The 18,982-nt window shown below is 41.4% G+C and overlaps 1 protein-coding gene across 9 annotated transcripts in view; it reads right to left on the reverse strand.

Moving 5' to 3' along the window:
- znf532 (zinc finger protein 532) overlaps positions 1 to 18,982 on the reverse strand; it is a 222,107-nt gene that overhangs the window by 103,560 nt on the left and 99,565 nt on the right. For all 9 annotated transcript variants that reach the window (XM_087990306.1, XM_087990325.1, XM_087990312.1 and 6 more), the window contains one exon: positions 1,339 to 3,830. In XM_087990306.1, coding sequence (XP_087846432.1) covers positions 1,339 to 3,804 — 2,466 coding nt within the window. In that variant the 5' untranslated portion in view covers positions 3,805 to 3,830. The remainder of the gene's footprint in view (positions 1 to 1,338; positions 3,831 to 18,982) is intronic.

The following is an 18,982-nucleotide window of genomic DNA, read 5'->3' on the forward strand; positions in this document are numbered from 1 at the left end:
GAGCCAATCAAAATAAAAACCAGGAGAAAAGTAAACAGATTGCCAACTTACTGTCTTTTATGTTACACTATTTCACAAAGTAATAGCTACCCATCTGTTTTCATTACTGCACATATATCTAATACCTGTTGCAGTTGGCAACAGCTCTTAGTGTACTGATTGAGGATTTATTCACTAATGGAGCAACAACTCTTAGAACATCCCTTTGCGAACCATTCGAAAGCAATGAGATAGGAAGAAGCAAGCAGAAGTAGAATGGCTGCTTAATTTTTGCTGGCTCGAATAACTAAGCAATGTAGCCAATGAACCGGAGTTTTATTCCACTCCGACAGAAGTGGAAATACATTAGAAGCAGTATTCTAGAATCATGTGTCCAAAGTTTTCATCACCTCAAAAAGTTCTGTATCGCTGTAAATGGGGCATACTGTGCCACAACAAATGTCAAAGATTAAATTTAACAAATATAATTACATTAAAATCATGTTAAATCATATCATTTGGAGAATCATGCCAACTGAGTACAAAAGAGTTCATAATCCTTGTGACTGACATAAGCTTCAAAATTTCTATTTATAATACTTTGCAGAATTTTATGATTCCTCATTAACGTATTACCCCTCAGGTGTTCTACTGCCTGCTTTATTTCCACATTTAAAAAGTGCAGTGCATTTTTGACCAGCCTCCCAATGTCTACCTTCATAAACTCCGCTGCTCACTATGTGCATTCTGATTCGCGCTACGTTAATTTGTTCATCATCTCTGTGCACACTGAAATACATTTCTGGTCCACTGTCACCTTGACTTTAAAATTCTCCTTCTTTATTGTTTGCAAATCCCACTGTGCCTTGCCCCACCCTATCGCTGTAATCTCCTCTAGTCCCACAATGCTCCAGTAACACTTAGTTACTCCAACCCTGAACAAGTCCGATTCCAATTGCTTTCACTCTGCCACTGGTGATCGTGCATTCATCCATTTAAGCCACAAACTCCAGAATTCTTTCCTTCAATCTCTCCACTTCTCTCTCTCTCTCTTTCACCTTATTTAAGATGCTCTTTAAAATCTTTCTCTTTAACCCAGATTTTAATGTACTGTCCTGTCCTGCCTTGATGTCAATTTTTATCTGCCTATGCTCCTGTGAAGCAGTCTGGGATATTTTTAACATATTAAAAAATATTATAAAAATGTGAGTTATTGTTGTCGCACACTGTAGACAGAATTTAAACTGTTTTCAGGAAGAGTATTATTCATTGCCTAGGGACCAGTCTATTACCGTGAGGATAACAGATCATAGGGAGCTATGGAACATTTACCAACTCATTTGTCACAACTTGATTTACCTGTCCGCCTGCTTCTGCAGCATGTTGGAAGTGTGTGGCAAGCAAAATCTCATCCAGAAACGTCTCACTGCACTCCAAACACTTCATGCCATAGCGGGAAAGCTTTGATGGATCTTCATCCAGGGGCATTGCTGGGAGAATGGGAGCATTGGCAGGCGCAGAAATCACCGCACTGGGTACGCTTGCAACAGTTTTCGCTACGGCACCAGCAGTGCCACCTGCAGACGTCAAGACTGGCGCAGAGATAGTGGTGGAAGAAACGCTATTACTGGAACTGGGAATGATCATTTGGTCTGCAGGAATGGGTTTCATAATCAGATGAGAACACTGCATCACCACACCCTTGTCCTTGTGCCCACGAGCATGTGAGAGAAGACTGCACTTGTTGAAAAAGACCAAGTTCTTTGCACAGTGGTTACATGTGACTTCAATCCTCACACTTCTCCGGTCATAATGCTGTGCCAAACTCTTCTCCAAAGCAAATGAATCACCACATTCTAAGCATTTGTATCCACGAAGTGGTATACTAATATTTGTATTCATTGGAGGATTAAGGTTAGGCGTGTAGACAGGGACTGGATTTACACTGCTCAACACCTTGTTAAATGTCTCAACCACTGCATTCTGGGAATAGGCCACCACATGAACTCGAGATACTTTTTTAGCTGGCTGTGTGGAAGCAGCAGTGATTAGAGCCTGCTTTATGGGCTGCTGCGTTTTGGAAAGCACCTGACGGAGTTCAGAAGACGCTTGGGCAGTTTGAGGCAAAAGATTAAGGTTAGCGAGGTGGACAGTCTTTGGCACAAGTTTGGCATTTGCAAGGCTGGATGCTGGGACCACCACAGTTTGCTGCTGCATCGCATTGGCAGCTTTCAGGATGGCACTGCTGGCACTCTGAACTGAGGCAGCAGAAATGACGGTGGCTTTGACTGTAGTGTTGTTCGCAAACTTCAGGTTGATCACCTGTGATCCTGCCGTCTTCACAGCAGACACTGGAAGGAAAGCAGTGGCAACAGGTTTAATTGTAACCTGTTTCTGAGCAACGTCAGGAGACATTACTGAATTAGAAGCTGTAACAAGTGCCGATTGCACAGGCGTGGTAGGAGGCGAAGAAACAGAAGACTCAGTAGGTGGAGATGACAAAAGTGATGAGACAACCAAGGAGTTTGCTTGTTCTGGTCCTCTTCTACCAAGCTCTTGCTCAACCTCTGGCATGATTCTGGTCACTGTTCTGGTAATCTCACCAGATGACGTTTTGATGGTTTTGATGCGAACCTTAGGGATTGCGGGCGGTGAGCTTGCAGGAGAGGAAGGGGACCCTTTCATGCTACATTCACTTGACACACTCCGGGGGCTATCAGGCTGTTTGATGGCAACTTTCTTCACCATTTCCATTGGGCTCTGAGGGCCCTCAGGAGACTTTTCAGTGACTCTAGGGCTTTCTCGAGATTCTTTTAAAACCGGAGAAGGCCCCCTTGAGACAGACTGAGGTTCCTTATTGATATCTGCTGCAGCCTTTTTAGCATTCAAAGCAGCAATTGCCGCAATACACGAGGAAAGCTTGGAGGAGGACTTAGCCCTAAGGTTTGAAGGACAAGTAACATTCACTCCAGTTTTCTCACCACTTTTGCCATCGAGGACTCTGTTATCAAGCTGCTTCTCAGCAGAATTTTTAAAACTCTTTTCAGCATCCTCGTCAGACAATTTCTCATCCATATTTCGGACTTTAAATGCCTCAAGAATCCCTGAATTAACACTGGGACTTTCACTCTCTCTGTTGCTTTTCAATATCTTACCCTTTTCTTCAGCTTCTGGCATGGACACTTCCTGCTTGACTGTGCTCTCCACTCCGGCCTTCCTTGGCTTCTCACTTTCTCGCTCAGCAGTGGGACCTGGATGTACGTTTGCTTGATAAACCGGTTGGCTCTCCTCTTTGACGTGTGGAGGATCATCAACTTCAATTTTGTCATCGTCCTCGAACTCTTCCGCACTGGAAATGGGGCTGAACTGGTTAAACGCGGAGTCTTTCATTCCTGCATCAGGGCCATCGATGGTCTCGGCACCTGACAAATCTAGTTTAGCTTCGGTGCTGGGGGGGCCTTCACACCTGGCTGACTTGCCGTCCAATTCTTTAGAATACCCATCCAGGTTTGTCACACTGAGGAAGCCATTGTGTAAGCCATTGCCTGAAGAATGGTGATTCTCTTTGTCTAGAGTCGAGGTTTCTGTTGTCGCGGCCGCAGCCTCGCACGAGTCAAGAGTTCGGATATTTTTCACAATCACGCTCACTACCCCGTCGGGGGCAGAGGGGACCTGGGCATCCTCATCCACAGGAATGCTCTGTTTCAGGTGCCCTTCATTCTCATCGTGTACAGACTCAATTGCTGCTTTCGGGTCAACCTGCATATCTGGGATGTCAAACGCAGCAAGCAGGTCATCGAAATCCGGGGTTTTCATATCCCCCATGATCGTCAGTTTATTGGTGTGCAACGCTGTAAGAGAAACAAAAGCAAAATATATCAACTTACACCTTTCCACATCAATCATGTAGTTTACTTGTCATTTACACACAGACAATTTGACTGCTTTCCCACATCAATTGTTTTAATGGTTGAAATGTAAACTAGATGCCAATGGGAAAAAAAATAATTTTGGAAACATGTTAGAACTAACATTTGAAAAATAAAATCATTTCAACCAGAAGTGTGGACAATCTAAATCTCTAAAATGCAACCCCAAAAGTAAATCTTTATTTTTCAAACTAACAATTGGACATAAGGAGACAATTTTTGTTCGAAGTTCAAACGAAGGTTGCTAATTGAAATGAAGAACTTGTAGCAAAAGCCTGTCATAAATTTAATGACTATTGAAGAATAAAGTAAGAAAAAGAAAGAGCAGGTTCATCTGTAACACCCTAATGAGCTCAGGATAGTCCAAAGCATTGTCGAGTAAATGGAGTAGGTCTTGGAGTGAAGTCAGTAGTACGATGTTGGGAAATGCAGCAACCAATGTGAACACAGGAAAGTGCTAATGAATAACCAGGTAATCTATTTCAGTGATGTTAGTTGAGAGATAAATCTTGATTAGAATACTGGCTCAAGCTTTGAATAGGACCATGGGATCTTTTAGTTCAACCTGACAAAGCAGACAAGACCTGAGACTAACATTTTTTCTGAAAGGTAGCACCACTGAGAGACCAGCACAAACTAACTGAAGTATTAATATGCAATATATGCTCAAAACTCAGGTGCAGAATAAAAGTATTTTCATTCTTTTTTTTAAAAATCAAGCTACACTCAAAAGGACAAATTTCACTCATTCAGAAATTACAGCAGTGTGAATAGAATGAGACTTGTATGTCAGAGTACAGTGCTTTACAAAAAGAAATTATGTGAAATTACTAACTGGCCTTTTGCACACACTTCTTTTTCTTTCCCAATAGAAAAGAGACAGTAGGTCTATGGGCAAATATCCTCCGCAACAGTCATTAAATCAACATTAAACTAGGGTCGTGCTTCTTGTCATGAAGAGATGTTTTTCTTTTATTGCCAAACAAATTATATGATGGACTGATGGTGGTGACACAAAGCACTGCCTATCCGCATAAATACAGGGTCCTGCTCATCCACATTGGATTAAACACAATACTTTATAGATAGAATCTCAATCACACAACAAATGCTTATTAACCTTTTGACTGAAAAACATAGTTGCACAAGTTGAGAAAATTCAATATGATACCAGTATGTTATTATCTGACAGAGACAATATTTGCCACAATGCAGCAATATACTGCTAGAAATGTGAGGTGAATTCCAAGTTAAGTGCTAAAAAGCAATTCCAATAAAGTAATCTTCATATACTTCTTGATTAACTGTAAATTATCATAATAAGAATCTCTGCTGTCCCTCAAAGCCAGCATGAAGATGTGTCATAGCTTCATTCAAAGTTCTATTTAAAACAAATATCCCCAATTGAAGTCACACTTAAAATCGTCCACATGGAAAAAAAATTTCAGCCTTTTTTTAATTTTCCTTTCTTTTAGTTAGGCACTCTGCAAGAATTTCAAGTGAGCATCCAGGTTAAGGGCAAATATGGATTTTCTGTGCAGGAGCATGTAAGTGTGACCTGTCAGCCAGGAATGCCAGTTAACTCAATGAAATTGCAACAATTGTGTGACAACAAAGAAGCATGACTCTCTGTATGGCTGTGTCTCAGATAAATGAATACTAAACATACATCAACAGGTAGTAGTGCGTAGCACAGTGGCTCAGTAGTTGGCACTGCTGCATCACAGCACCAGGGACGACTGTCTGTGTGGAGTTTACACATTCTCCCTGTGTCTGCGTGGGTTTTCTCCAGGTGTTCTGGTTTCCTCCCGCAGTCCAAAGATGTCTGGTTTCCTCCCGCAGTCCTACAGGCTAGGTGGGTTAGCCATGGGAAATGTGGGGTTAAAGGAACTGGGTGTGATGCTGTTCAGAAGATCAGTATGGCCAAATGGCCTGCTTCCACACTCTAGGGATTCTGTGAGAGTGACAGTATTCAATGCAGATATTTTCTAAACAACCCATTCAAATATTACTACAGACCTCTGGAGCAGATGGGCCCAGAGGTAGGGACAGGAACAGTGTGCCACAACAACCTTCTCAGATGTGCAGAACTGAACGACTAAATGTTCAAATACACATTAACTGCCACAGATGAGGAACTATTAACATGCAATTAATAGACCAGTATTGAAAAGTGTAGAGATCTCAGGGTCTCGAGGAGGGATGTGGCATTTGAGGCATTTCAAAACAAAAGTGAGAATTTTAACATCGAAATCTACCTGACCAAACAGAAGCTAATGTCAGTCAGAAAACAGTGGGGACAATATAGGAAAAGGACCTGTTCACTGTTAAGACACAGAATACAGTTTTAGATCAATAGGTTGGTGGAACTAGACTAGTTGCGAATATGAAGAAAGCAATGCTGCATGCTTGTTGTATAAAATAGCCATTCCATCTCTGATGCCTTTACTTCATTCATTAAAAGAAGAGTCCAAACTGTACACAGTATTGAAGGTGTGGTCTCACCAATACACTGTACTATGGCATTCTTCAAAGGTACATTTCGTCAAAAAGTAAATACATTTTTTGTACATTCCGTAGCACCGGTAAGTACATTTGTTCCATATTATGATTCTAGAAACAGGTAAACAGAATATATCAGTGCACAAGATTAAACACACTCCATCTGCACATATATCCCATCTATAAAAATCAAAGTTCCTATTGTCAGAGTTTTGTCAATTTTGCCAATTATAAATTTTCCATGTTAGTGGAAACTGTCCGTGCAACTTTGTTTTTCTGTAATGATACCCTTGTGTCAGTAGTGGCACTATAGGATTGAGTTATTTCTCAATGTACAATAATGTGACTTGATTAAGCAAGTGAGGAATTACATTATATTTTGTTTGATTATATTTGGTTGTAAAACAGTTTCTGTAAGGAAGAAAACCCAAGGACCAGCTCAAACGTAAAGTCATTGGTTTATTGTTTATTGCTATTTTATGGCCCAAACTAATATAAGTTTAGGCGAACAAATGTGAGACTATTTTAAGATAAAATGTTTTTAATCTCAACAGCCATGTTTTAACATGGTTTGGTTTTGTAATTTAAGGTATGCAACAGATCTGCGGGCATATGTATGCATGTGCATATACACGTGTTGAAATTATGATCTGTATTGAGTTGCACAATTTAGATTAGATTAGATTCCTACTCCACTGCTGTCCCCATATACATACTTACATCCTCATGTGAGGGTTCTCTTAGTGACCTCATAATAATCTTTTAAGTGTTCAAGTATCTTCAATTTACCCAGCTCTAAGATGGAATGAATTTCTTACTGGAAATGTCACTTTTGCTATTTTTTTTCCCAAACACACATATTCAGTGTAGCTCAAATCATTTTAAAAGACCCATACACTATCATTCAAATCTTTAATCAGTGATTTGACATTCTGCTCAAACATACCATTAAAACACAATCTTGAGTCGCAAGCTTTAAAGCTAGTTATTTAATATTCAGGGATTTCAAGCCAATAATATTGCCATTTTGAATCAACACAATAAGTTATTAAACTGTAGTCTACTGCTATGCAACTGGCACAGGGACATCTTTCTACCAAAGTCATTAGCAATTGCTTTTAGGAGTCAATGTGAATCCTACTGATTGAAATTAAGATAATCATTCCAGCAATGACATTAGCAAGTAAACACTAATCAATATAGACGTGTACTGTATGTCTGCAAGCCGGTTGAAAAAACATGATTTTGAGTTTGTACACAGTAAGATCAAGTGCATGAAAGCAGTTCACAAAGTGTTACATTTGATCTTTGTTCAAGGTGGAAGAACAGTCAACTTCTCCAAGTTATCCAAATAAATGAAGGCCACCATTCTTGGTACAATTCTAGTAAAACGCCTCTGCAAACCTGAAGACCCTCCTTGCTTTCTAAAGTATTCTTTCTAAAGTATAGTGCTCAGAATTGAACACAGTATTCCAGGTGAGGACTAACCAGCAGTTTCAAAATGTGTATCAGCAGTTCCTTGTGCTTTAAAAGATAGATCTTTCTTGATCAGGCCAAGAAAGGCACTGCATGGCTGGAAGCCCCAGCATATTTCCACCTCCTCTGATAGATAAATGCGAGAGAGAGTTCTTGAAACTGGCCCACAACTAAATACATTAAGAGCAGTGTTAAAACCCTGTCTCCCATATCTTTTTGAACCTCCCAGAAGGGTGCTCCAGTCTTGTAGGTATCTGCATCTGATGAGCTACATTAAGTGAAGATCATTTCTGGTGTAGGCTGTGGAGGTGGGATGCATTGAAAAAAGTAAATAAGGTGATTTTCAAATTGAAGATTTCTATCTAAAGTCTCATGACAGTTTCTTTCCCTAAAGATCACTAGTGAACCAGATGGGCTTTTCCTGGTAATCAACAATCGTTTCATGGTCATTATTTGACTCTTAATCTCAAATTTATCTTTAATTGAGTTCAAACTTCTCAATCTGCTGTGACAGATTTCAAATCAAGGTCACCAGAACATTACCTGGGTCTCAGGATTAACAACCCAGCGATAATACCACTAGGCCATCACCTCCCTTCTTTCCAAGTTCCCAGGTGGGTATGGGGGTCCTTCTCCCAAATCCAGAGACCATGCATCAGGAAAGGTAGGTGAGTGCGCTTAGTGCGATACCCCTGTCCTGTGGCTGCCTCTTCCCCAGTTACACCTCCCCCTACATCCCACAACACTCAAAATCCTTTTATCGCTATCATTCACCTGTATGTTTGGATCCAGCCCTGAACCTAGGCCTCGGTTGGGTATATTGTGCCAGCAGCAGCCACCACCTGCCGGCAGTGCAGCTGTTGAATAGAGAGACCAGACTCCCACTATCAGGAAACTCTTGGCAGACAGCTCTTCTGCCCAAGGCCTTTGGTCTGAGGGGAAGTTCTGCCATCCTCTATCAAGTACCTAAGCGACACAAGATACATCAGGCACGAGGAAGAAGGGACAAAGCCATGGCCCTTCGCTCCCTCCTGCAGGCTGTTGAGACCTCTACTCACCCACAAAACTTCACCCCAGTTCTCTCTTGTTAACTTGAGACTGAACAGTTACGAACATTTTAAAATAAAATATTTGACAACTGTGCAACACACCAAGCATGCATTAAAACCTCCCCCTTATCAGTAACCTCTTTTCCACCAGAAAAAAGATAGAAACCTCAGTGAGAAAATTGATTTTAAAAATTCCCATTTTATGTTGTAGAACATCTTTGACAAAGTAGATACAAATAGTGTACAATAGGAGTCCAGCTGATGAAGAAATAAAGCAATTTTTCTAAGATTTTTAAATACAAAAGTTGACACTTTGAAGGACATCTTCTACATACGCACTTGTGATGTCAGGATTAGAAATTGACACAGGTATTTGCTGTGATGCATCAGTTCCTGCTCACTGAATCATCACATCCAGTATAGGCACATCATGCTATGAATTTTCAGTCAATACTTTTAAAAACTAGACACAAATTTGTTAAAGTGGTTGTCGCAAATCTTGCCATTTTTGGCATTTGGACGACAGACAGTATCAAGTCTCTGGCAAATATTGCTACAAGTTAGTCTAGATATGACTAGCTAGCTATTGAATTCACATATCTCATTGTTGAGGATGAGCTAACATCTGAAAGACTACTGCATTTCCAGATTGCCTGTTGCCGTGTTTGTCATGCGAAAGAAGAGAATTGCTGCTATCAAATTCACGTCGTATCACAATGACCTCTTCCAGCCAAACCAGAATAGATGGGCCTCAAAGTGTTAATCAAAAACACAAGAAATGGAATGAAAATAAACACAACTTATTTGGGAAAGACCTGAAACTTGTGAAAAGCCAAATGGTGAGAAAGCCCCATTTTATTTGTTTAAAAGATCAGCTAACAGCTGATTTCAGGCACATCTATTAGAGTCATAAACCATCAGCCAGTGTAAGAATCAGACTGTGTAACTAGCTGCAAATCATCATGCAGCTAGAGTATTTAACCTCTTCCAGTTTCTGTGTTCACCTGTGAATGAACTCCTGAGATACTCAATGACAAGAAACCGCATAATCTGTTGTAATTTTTTAAACAAGATTCCTCTTCAACTTTCACCAAAAACTTCATTCAAGAAATCAAAGGCCTGCCACAGCTGAGAGACAGAAATCATCATCATTTAGAGACTGAATTAATTATAATGTGCGTCAGTGCACTAACTTTAACTGTATTCAATCACTGTATATATGTGCGTGCGTACGCGCATGTAGACTGAATGGGAGATGTACTAATTCTGTGCAAGGATATAAAAATAAATAACCATTTATTAAGCTCATGAAATCTAACTGCTGAATTATTTAATTGAAATATACACTTTAAGGGTAAAAAGACACACCTGCTTCTATACCAAACATATGAATTACAGGTAGTAACAGAGCACAAGTATTCTGTCTGTGACATAACTTACTCACTTCAAAGAATAGACCTTCCTCGAAATGAAACCAGTTCTTTACATTTATTATAAACTTGAACATGGAATCTTCTGCTACTTATTGTCAAGTAATTGATCTACAAACTGCATACCCAATCGGTGTGTTTGAGAGCCACAGAGTGCTGATTAAATCTAAACAGAAGTAAGCTTCTGCATTTGTTGCTTTATACTCTATGCCATTCATTAGCCTCAGATTCAGGGATGTTAGTGATCCAATCACAAAGTTAAGGGTGATACAAAGCTCTTTCAGCATTCCAGTGATACAGCACATTTTCTACTTAAATCCAGGTTATTTGTCCAATCTCCCAAATCGAGACTGGCTCAGAGTTTCCATTAATATGCTTGATTTTGAAAATAATATGCTGTGGGGTCCATTAGAACCACTTGCTGCATTTTTTTAATATTTTAAGAGGCGCTGGAGAGTGGCAATACTATACAACATTTTTAATTGTATTTTGTAGCAAAATACACATGACAATAAATAAATCCATCAAATCGAATCACTGTTACCAGAAAGCATTGCTTTAGCAGTGTATCTCAATATATCTGTACTTCCGTTTGTTACTTTAAAAGTAACAATTTTTTTTAAAAAAACTTATGCAGCACCTTTCAGTACCAGATTTAAGTACACACTACAACTATACTCAAGATAGTTGCTGAGTTGATGTTTTATAACCTTTTTCCACTGAGTTAAACTCATGTTCCTTCTAATTTATTGTTTTGTTTGCAGATTCATTTTTCTAGTAACTGATAGTCTACACTAACACTCCAAGCAGAATATGCCATGTCCAACCCAGCCATTCCAACACTCAATCTTGTTTCAAAGATTAAGGCAAAAGAACAGAAAGCCACTATTACAAAGCACTAACAAAATCTGTTAATTAAAATGGTACTAGAAGTTTCCACTTACTTAAACATGTCGTGCAGGTAAAGAGCAGCATTCCCAGTGCCATAAAACTATTGGTGTCAGATAGGTGTCTTCTATACAACTTGCCAAAATTGAATTCCAATCTCCTGCATTCCTGACAATGAATACAGACCTTACTCTAGATACGTAATCCAAGGTCAGTGGCATCTATAAAAATGGTGCTGGAGTGTGGGAAAGCAAAGAGGTACCTGATAATATTTCTGTTGGGTGACCTTAGTTGAAGGGAAGGGCAGATAATAGCCAGGACTAGTAGCACTCAATGCATAATTATTCAATTATTTTCTGGTAAATTGAAACCATTTCCAACAGAGAAAAGCCCTTCAAAGTAATTCACCTTTGTCTCCATTGTTTGGTGCACTTCTATTTAGAAGCCTACTTTAATTGACTCTTAGACTCCATGGAAACTCAATCTCAACCAGTCAGTAATAAAATGCTTATAACAGACCAATCAACTTTATGAAACAGATCACAAATTTTGTTGGGATTATTTCCAACTACCAAAGACTACAAATCCAAAACATTCAAGTGTAATTGCAAGAATTAATAATTGCACAGGCATTAAGTAACAGAATTAGGTAATTTGCTGAACAGGTCTCTACTGGTGCTTATGTTCCACACGACCCTCCTCCCACTCTACTTCATCTGTCTCTATCAATCTCTTCTTCTATTTTTTCTGATGTATTTATCAAATCTTCCTTTTAATGAATCAACACTATTTGTACAAATGCACTTTTTTTGTGAAGGGTTTCATATTGTTGCCACTCTCAAGGTAAGAGGTTGCAAAATAAGCGTTGTCACCATTTGGGGGCGGCATGGTGATGAAGGACTTTTGCCCGAAACGTCGATCTTACTGCTCCTCAGATGCTGCCTGAACTGCTGTGCTTTTCCAGCACCACTAATCCAGAATCTGGTTCCCAGCATCTGTAGTCATTGTTTTTCCTGGCTCAGTGGTTAACATTACTGCCTCACAGCGCCAGGGACCCAGGTTTGTTTCCAACCTCGGGCGACTGTCTGTGTGGAGTTTGCTCCCAGTGTCTGCATGGGTTTCCTCCGGGTGCTCCGGTTTCCTCCCACAATCCAAAAATGTGCAGGTTAGGTGAATTGTTCATGCTAAATTGCCCATAGTGTTAGGTGCATTAGTCAGAGGGAAAAGGGTCTGGGTGGGTTAATCTTCGGAGGGTCAGTGTGGACCTGTTGGGCCGAAGGGCCTGTTTCCACACTGTAGGTAATCTAATTTGCTCCTTTGAGCCTCCTCTGTCACTCCTCCTTGCATCTGCTCTGTCACTTCCCAGAAGCAGTAAAGGCTCAATTTTCCTGTATTTAGGCCAAGTGTTATTTCAGGGAATCTCATGGCTAGTGCCTGGTCACGGAAACATTTTCTCACATGATTTTCCACTCCTCATCTTACTAATTATGCAAATGTATCTTTGGCATCCTTCTCGTGCAATCTGTGGCAGAAGAGGTGCATCCACCACTGGAATCTTCCAGCGCACAAATCTTCTTTTATTCGTCAAAGGAACATTTCTTTGGGGAATCATGAATTACTTCTTAAAATGTTTGTCATCATATTTAAAGCATACTTTAGAACCTTGGTGAGGTAAGTGAGGGAGCGTGAGTGTTGGGAAGAAAAGTTTATGATTAAAGTTATCCCTAGATTATAACTCGAATCCGAATGCAGTACCATGCCTTGTGGGAAGGCGGTGGTATGCTGGGAATGCCACCAGACTAGTAATCCAAATCAGAGTGGCGCTGGAAAAGCACAGCAGGTCAGGCAGCATCCGAGAAGCAGGAAAATCAACTTTTCGGGCAGGAGCCCTTCATCAGGAATGAGGCTTGAAGTCTCGGGGGTGGGGGGGGGGGGGGGCGGGAAGAGATAAATGGGAGGGGAGGTTTGGTGGGAAGAAGGTAGCTAATAGTGCAATAGATGGATGGAGGTGGGGACAAAGATGATAGATCGGAGAGGAGGGTGGAACGGATAGGTGGGAAGGAAGATTGGCAGGTAGGACAGGTCATGAGGACAGTGCTGAGCTGGAAGTTTGGAACTAGGGTGAGGTGGGGGAAGGGGAAATGAGTAAACTGGTGCCCTGGGGTTGAAGTGTTCCAAGGCGGAAGATGAGGCGTTCTTCCTCCAGGCATTGGGTGGTGAGGGAGTGGTGATGGAGGAGACCCAGGACCTCCATGTCCTCGGCAGAGTGGGAGGGGGAGTTAAAATGTTCAGTCACGGGGCGGTGGGGTTGATTGGTGTGGGTGTCCCAGAGATGTTCCCTAAATCGCTCTGCAAAAAGGCGTCCAGTCTCCCCAGTGTAAAGGAGGCCGCATCGGGAGCAACGGATACAATAAATGACATTACTGGAAGCGAGGGTGAAACTTTAATGGATGTGGAAGGCTCTTTTGGGGTCTTGGATGGAGGTGAGGGGGGAGGTGTGGGCGCAGGTTTTGCTATTCCTGTGGTCGCAGGGAAAGGTGCCAGGAGGAGAGGGTATTTGTTGGGGGACATGGACCTGACCAGGTAGTCACGGAGGGAACGGTCTTTGCAGAAAGCAGAAAGGGGTGGGGAGGGAAATATATCCCTGGTAGTGGGGACCTCTCCATTTCCATCAATGACAACCAACTCAACACTGACATTTTTTACAAACCCAACGACTCCCACAGCTACCTGGACTTCACCTCTTCCCACCTTATCTCCTGCAAAAATGTTATCCCAATCCCTCTGCCTCTACCGTATCTGCTCCCAGAAGGACCAGTTCCACCACAGAACACACCGGATGGCCTCCTTCTTTCAAGACCGTAATTTTCCCTTCCCACATGGTTAAAGATGCCCTCCAACGCATCTCATCTATATCCCGCACCTCGGCCCTCAAACCCCACCCCTCCAACTGCAACAAGGACAGAACCCCCCCTGGTCCTCACCTTCCACCTTACCAACCTCTGCATAAACCGTATATCTGCCGACATTTTCGCCATCTACAAACGGACCCCAGCACAGGGATATATTTCCCTTCCCACCTCTATCCACTTTCCACAAAGAGCGCTTTAGGGAACATTTCCGGAACACCCGCACCAAGCAACCACAAGCCCCATGGCCCAACATTTCAACTCCCTCTTCCACTCTACCGAGGACATGCAGGTCCTGGGCCTCCTCCATCGCTACTCCCACACTACCCGATGCCTGGAGGAAGAATGCCTCATCTTCCACCTCTGAACACTTCAACCCCAGGGCATCAATGTGGACTTCACCAGTTTCCTCATTTCCCCTCCCCCCACCTTAATGCAGTTCCAATTTTCCAGCTTAGCACCATCCTCATGACCTGTTCTACCTGACAATCTTCCCACCTAATCGCTCCACCCTCCTCTCCGACTTATCACCTTTATCCCCATCTCCATCCACCTATTGCACTATTAGCTACCTTCTCCCCATCCCCACCCACCTCCCATTTATTTCTCCACTCCGGAGGCTCCCCGCCTCATTCCTGATGAAGGGTTACTGCCCGAAACATCTACTTTCCTGCTCCTCAATGCTGCCTGACCTGCTATGCTTTTCCAGTACCACTCTGAAGTGGTGATCTTAAGCATCTGCAGTACCCACTTTCACCTCGTAATCCAGATCTCCAGGCCAATATTCTGAGGACATGCATTTGAATCCCACCACAGCACATTATAAAATTTAAATTCAATAAAAATTTGGCATAAAAAGCGAGTCTAATGGTGATCATCATCATAGAAATCCATCTGGTTCACTAATGTCTTTTAGCGAAGGAAGTTGGCATATAGCCTATATAACAGATTGTCAAAATGAAATAACTTGTATCTCCCTGCTCTTTGTTTTCTGTCCATTGACCAAACTTTAATCCAGGCTAACTGATTATCTTCCAGCCTCATGAGTCTTAATTTTGTACAATAATTTATTCATTTAAATACTTGACAATCTCATTACACTATGCAAACTGACTCCCCCTTTTAGCTGCTGCCTCAAAAACTCATAACAGATCTATCAAAAATATTTCTCTTTCAGAAATTCATGTAAACTTTGCAGAATTATATCCTTCTTGCCCTTCAGCACCTTGTCACTCGATGCTCAATTAAGATTACTTCTTCCAGTAAACCATACTTCAAGCACTTCTTTCCCAATTTGAACCAAATTCCTAGATATACTTACTCAGCCTGACTCAGTCTGTTAATGTCCTCCTCACACTGACTGTGTGCCCTTACTGCTCATGATGCAGCTTTGTGTAAACTGCAAAGATGAAATAGACTGGGTGCCTGCTGTACAAAACATCTCCACTCAATCCACAAGAATGACCCTGACCCTCCAGCTGCTTGCCTTTCCAATGCTCTCTCACATTTCTATCTTATGATTTGGAGATGCCAGTGTTGGACTGGGGTGTACAAAGTTAAAAATCACACAACACCAGGTTATAGTCCAACAGGTTTAATTGGAAGCACGAGCTTTTGGAGCGCCACTCCATCAGGTGGTTGTGGAGGACACAATTGTAAGACACAGAATTTATAGCAAAAGTTTACAGTGTGATGTAACTGAAATTATACATTGAAAAATACCATTGGTCATTTGTTGAGTCTCTCATCTATTGGAAGAAGACAGAGGGTGGTGGTGGAGGGTTGTTTTTCAGACTGGTGGCCTGTGACCAGTGCAGTGCCACAAGGATCGGTGCTAGACCCTCTCCTTTTTGTCATTTACATAAATGATTTGGATGCGAGCATAAGGAGGTACAGTTAGTAAGTTTGCAGATGACACCAAAATTGGAGGTGTAATGGACAGTGAAGGGGGTTTCCTCAGATTACAACAGGATCTGGACCAGAAGGGCCAACGGGCTGAGAAGTGGCAAATGGAGTTTAATTCAGATGAATGCAAGGTGCTGCATTTTGGGAAAGCAAATCTTAGCAGGACTTATACACTTAATGGTAAGGTCCTAGGGAGTGTTGTTGAACAAAGAAACCTTGGAGTGCAGGTTCATAGCTCCTTGAAAGTAGAGTCGTAGGTAGATAGGATAGTGAAGAAGGCGTTTGGTATGCTTTCCTTTATTGGTCAGAATATTGAGTACAGGAGTTGGGAGGTCATATTGCGGCTGTACAGGATATTAGTTAGGCCACTGTTGGAATATTGAATACAATTCTGGTCTCCTTCCTATCGGAAAGATGTTGTGAAACTTGAAAAGGTTCAGAAAAGATTTCCAAGGATGTTGCCAGGGTTGGAGGACCTGAACTACAGGGAGAGGCTGAACAGGCTGGGGCGGTTTTCCCTGGAGTGTCGGAGGCTGAGGGGTGACCTTACAGAGGTTTACAAAATTATGAGGGGCATGGATAGGATAAATAGGCAAAGTCTTTTCCCTGGGGTCGGGGAGTCCAGAACTAGAGGGTATAGGTTTAGGGTGAGAGGGGAAAGATATAAAAGAGACCTAAGGGGAAACTTTTTCACAGAGGGTGGTACGTGTATGGAATGAGCTGCCAGAGGATGTGGTGGAGGCTGGTACAATTTCAACATTTAAGAGGCATTTGGATGGGTATATGAATAGGAAGGGTTTGGAGGGATATGGGCCAGGTGTTAGCAGGTGGGACTAGATTGGGTTGGGATATCTGGTCGGCATGGACGGGGTGGACTGAAGGGTCTATTTCCATGCTATGACTCTATGATAGTTTAACTTCTTTCATATGTAAATCACAAAAGTATTTTTTAACAGTTACATTCTCAGGTTAACTGTAACTTGGTGTCAGTGCAGATAAGATGTTGGGATGTTGAAGGTGTTAGCCCATATGTTCCCTGTCTGTGCCATAATGTTTAGACTGATTTAAATCTAAAAAGTGATTTAACAGAGTCTTACATGGATTCATGCAGTTTTTGAGCAAAGTACAATGTAACTCTGCAAGTACAAATTCACCCCACAAATGTATATGTGTATGTGTGCATGTGGGTTTTTGTGTGTGTATAAGTGTGTGTGTCTGTCTGTCTGGTTTAGGGGATTTCTATCTTCGGCCTGTTCTTGTATCCCCGTAAAGCAAAGTGCAAGCTGGGAAAAGATCACCTGATTTTCCTATTGGACACTTTACAGTATCCGTGACTCAGCGTACAACCACTTCAGACCACGAAACCCACTAACGAGCGCATCTTATTCGTGGTGTTGCTTACAGTCAGAATCAACCTATACTCTGCTATTAACACCTATTAAAGACCAAGCTGTTTCCTTCTCTATAACCATGGCCACACCTTTTGCCTTTTGCTCTCCAACAAGGTGATGGAGGCTCATACAATTACATTTAAAAGCCATCTGGATCGGGATAGGAATAGGAAGGGTTAAGAGGGATATGAGCCAAGTGCTGGCAAATGGGACTAGATTAATTTAGGATATCTGGTCGGCATGGACGAATTTGACCTAAGGGTCTGTTTCCGTGCTGTACATCTCTACAGCTATGACTCTGATCTCAAATCATCGTCACCCTCTAACATTTCCTGCCATTCCCTTTATTCCACTTGCTATTGTCCCCGCAATCCCCCAAGCCCTTTTCAAAAGCATAAAACCCATCACATTTCCACCTTTCCTCAATTCCAAAGAACAGTAGCATTGGACTTGAAATGTTAGATTTGTGTCTCTAGCCCCAGCTGCTGCCAGACCTGCTGGGTTTCACCAGCACTTTCAATTTTTAAATTTATAATGAGACCATCTAGCACTTGAATCTGAAATAAGGTTTATCTTTAACTTTTTTTTTCACAACACTTAAGCCAATTTTCACATTTTTTTTGGAAATCATGATTTATATCTTAAAAGGTTTGTCATTGCTTTCTACTGACATATTGTTTAATAAGTTTTCCAACATATCTTTGCTCTCTCCCCAGTCAAACCAATGGACTTTATTTCCTGCAGATTAAAGACTCTAGTTTCAGACTTAATTAAATTGCTCAAACCTTTACACAAAATCCCAAAAGCTAGCACACAGCTACAAAATGTGATCAAATATGCCCAACAAATGTTGGTCTGAATGTAAAGGAAAATTGGAATTCAAAAGTGAGCAAGTTATGCTTTGCTCTTTAGAGGGTCAGGCCAAAATCATTGTGGAGTTTTTGACACCAAATTACAGGATAGATATACTTGGCATTGGCAGGGTACAGTAATAGACTCTCAGGAATGTTGAAAGGTTAAATAAGAGTCCAAGTTGCATAAACATGGTTCCTATTTCCTTCTGCTTAGAAGGTTGAACGGTAATCAAATCAAGATGTCAATGATGAGGGAGTTATTTCAGTTAATACAGAGAAACTGTTTCCCCTGCTGGAGAAGCCTGAATGAGAAAATATGATCTTAAAATTAAAGCAAGGCCATTTAGGGTGAAACTAATTAGCACTTTTCACATGTAAGCTAGTGGAAATCTGAAACTTTCTTCCCTCAAAATGCTGCGGATTCTGATCAACTGAAATTTTTTGTTGGATAAGGCTATCAAGGAATGTACACAAGGGTAACTAAGATGAGCTACGGTACAGATTGACCACGATCTAATTGAATGGGAGATGGGCTGAAGAAGTTGAAAGGAACTATGTTCCTACAATTGAGTGTGTCTAACAGCTATATTTTCTGCCATTGGAAACTATCCCTTTGACTCCCAAGTTCTCTCAGGAGCATTAGTGTTGAATTTGATCCAATTATTGTCTT

This window comes from Chiloscyllium plagiosum, unplaced genomic scaffold, assembly GCF_037043375.1.
Source record: "Chiloscyllium plagiosum isolate Xiang-an unplaced genomic scaffold, Cpla_swu_hap1 HiC_scaffold_1, whole genome shotgun sequence".
In the NCBI taxonomy this organism is placed as follows: Eukaryota; Metazoa; Chordata; class Chondrichthyes; order Orectolobiformes; family Hemiscylliidae; genus Chiloscyllium; species Chiloscyllium plagiosum.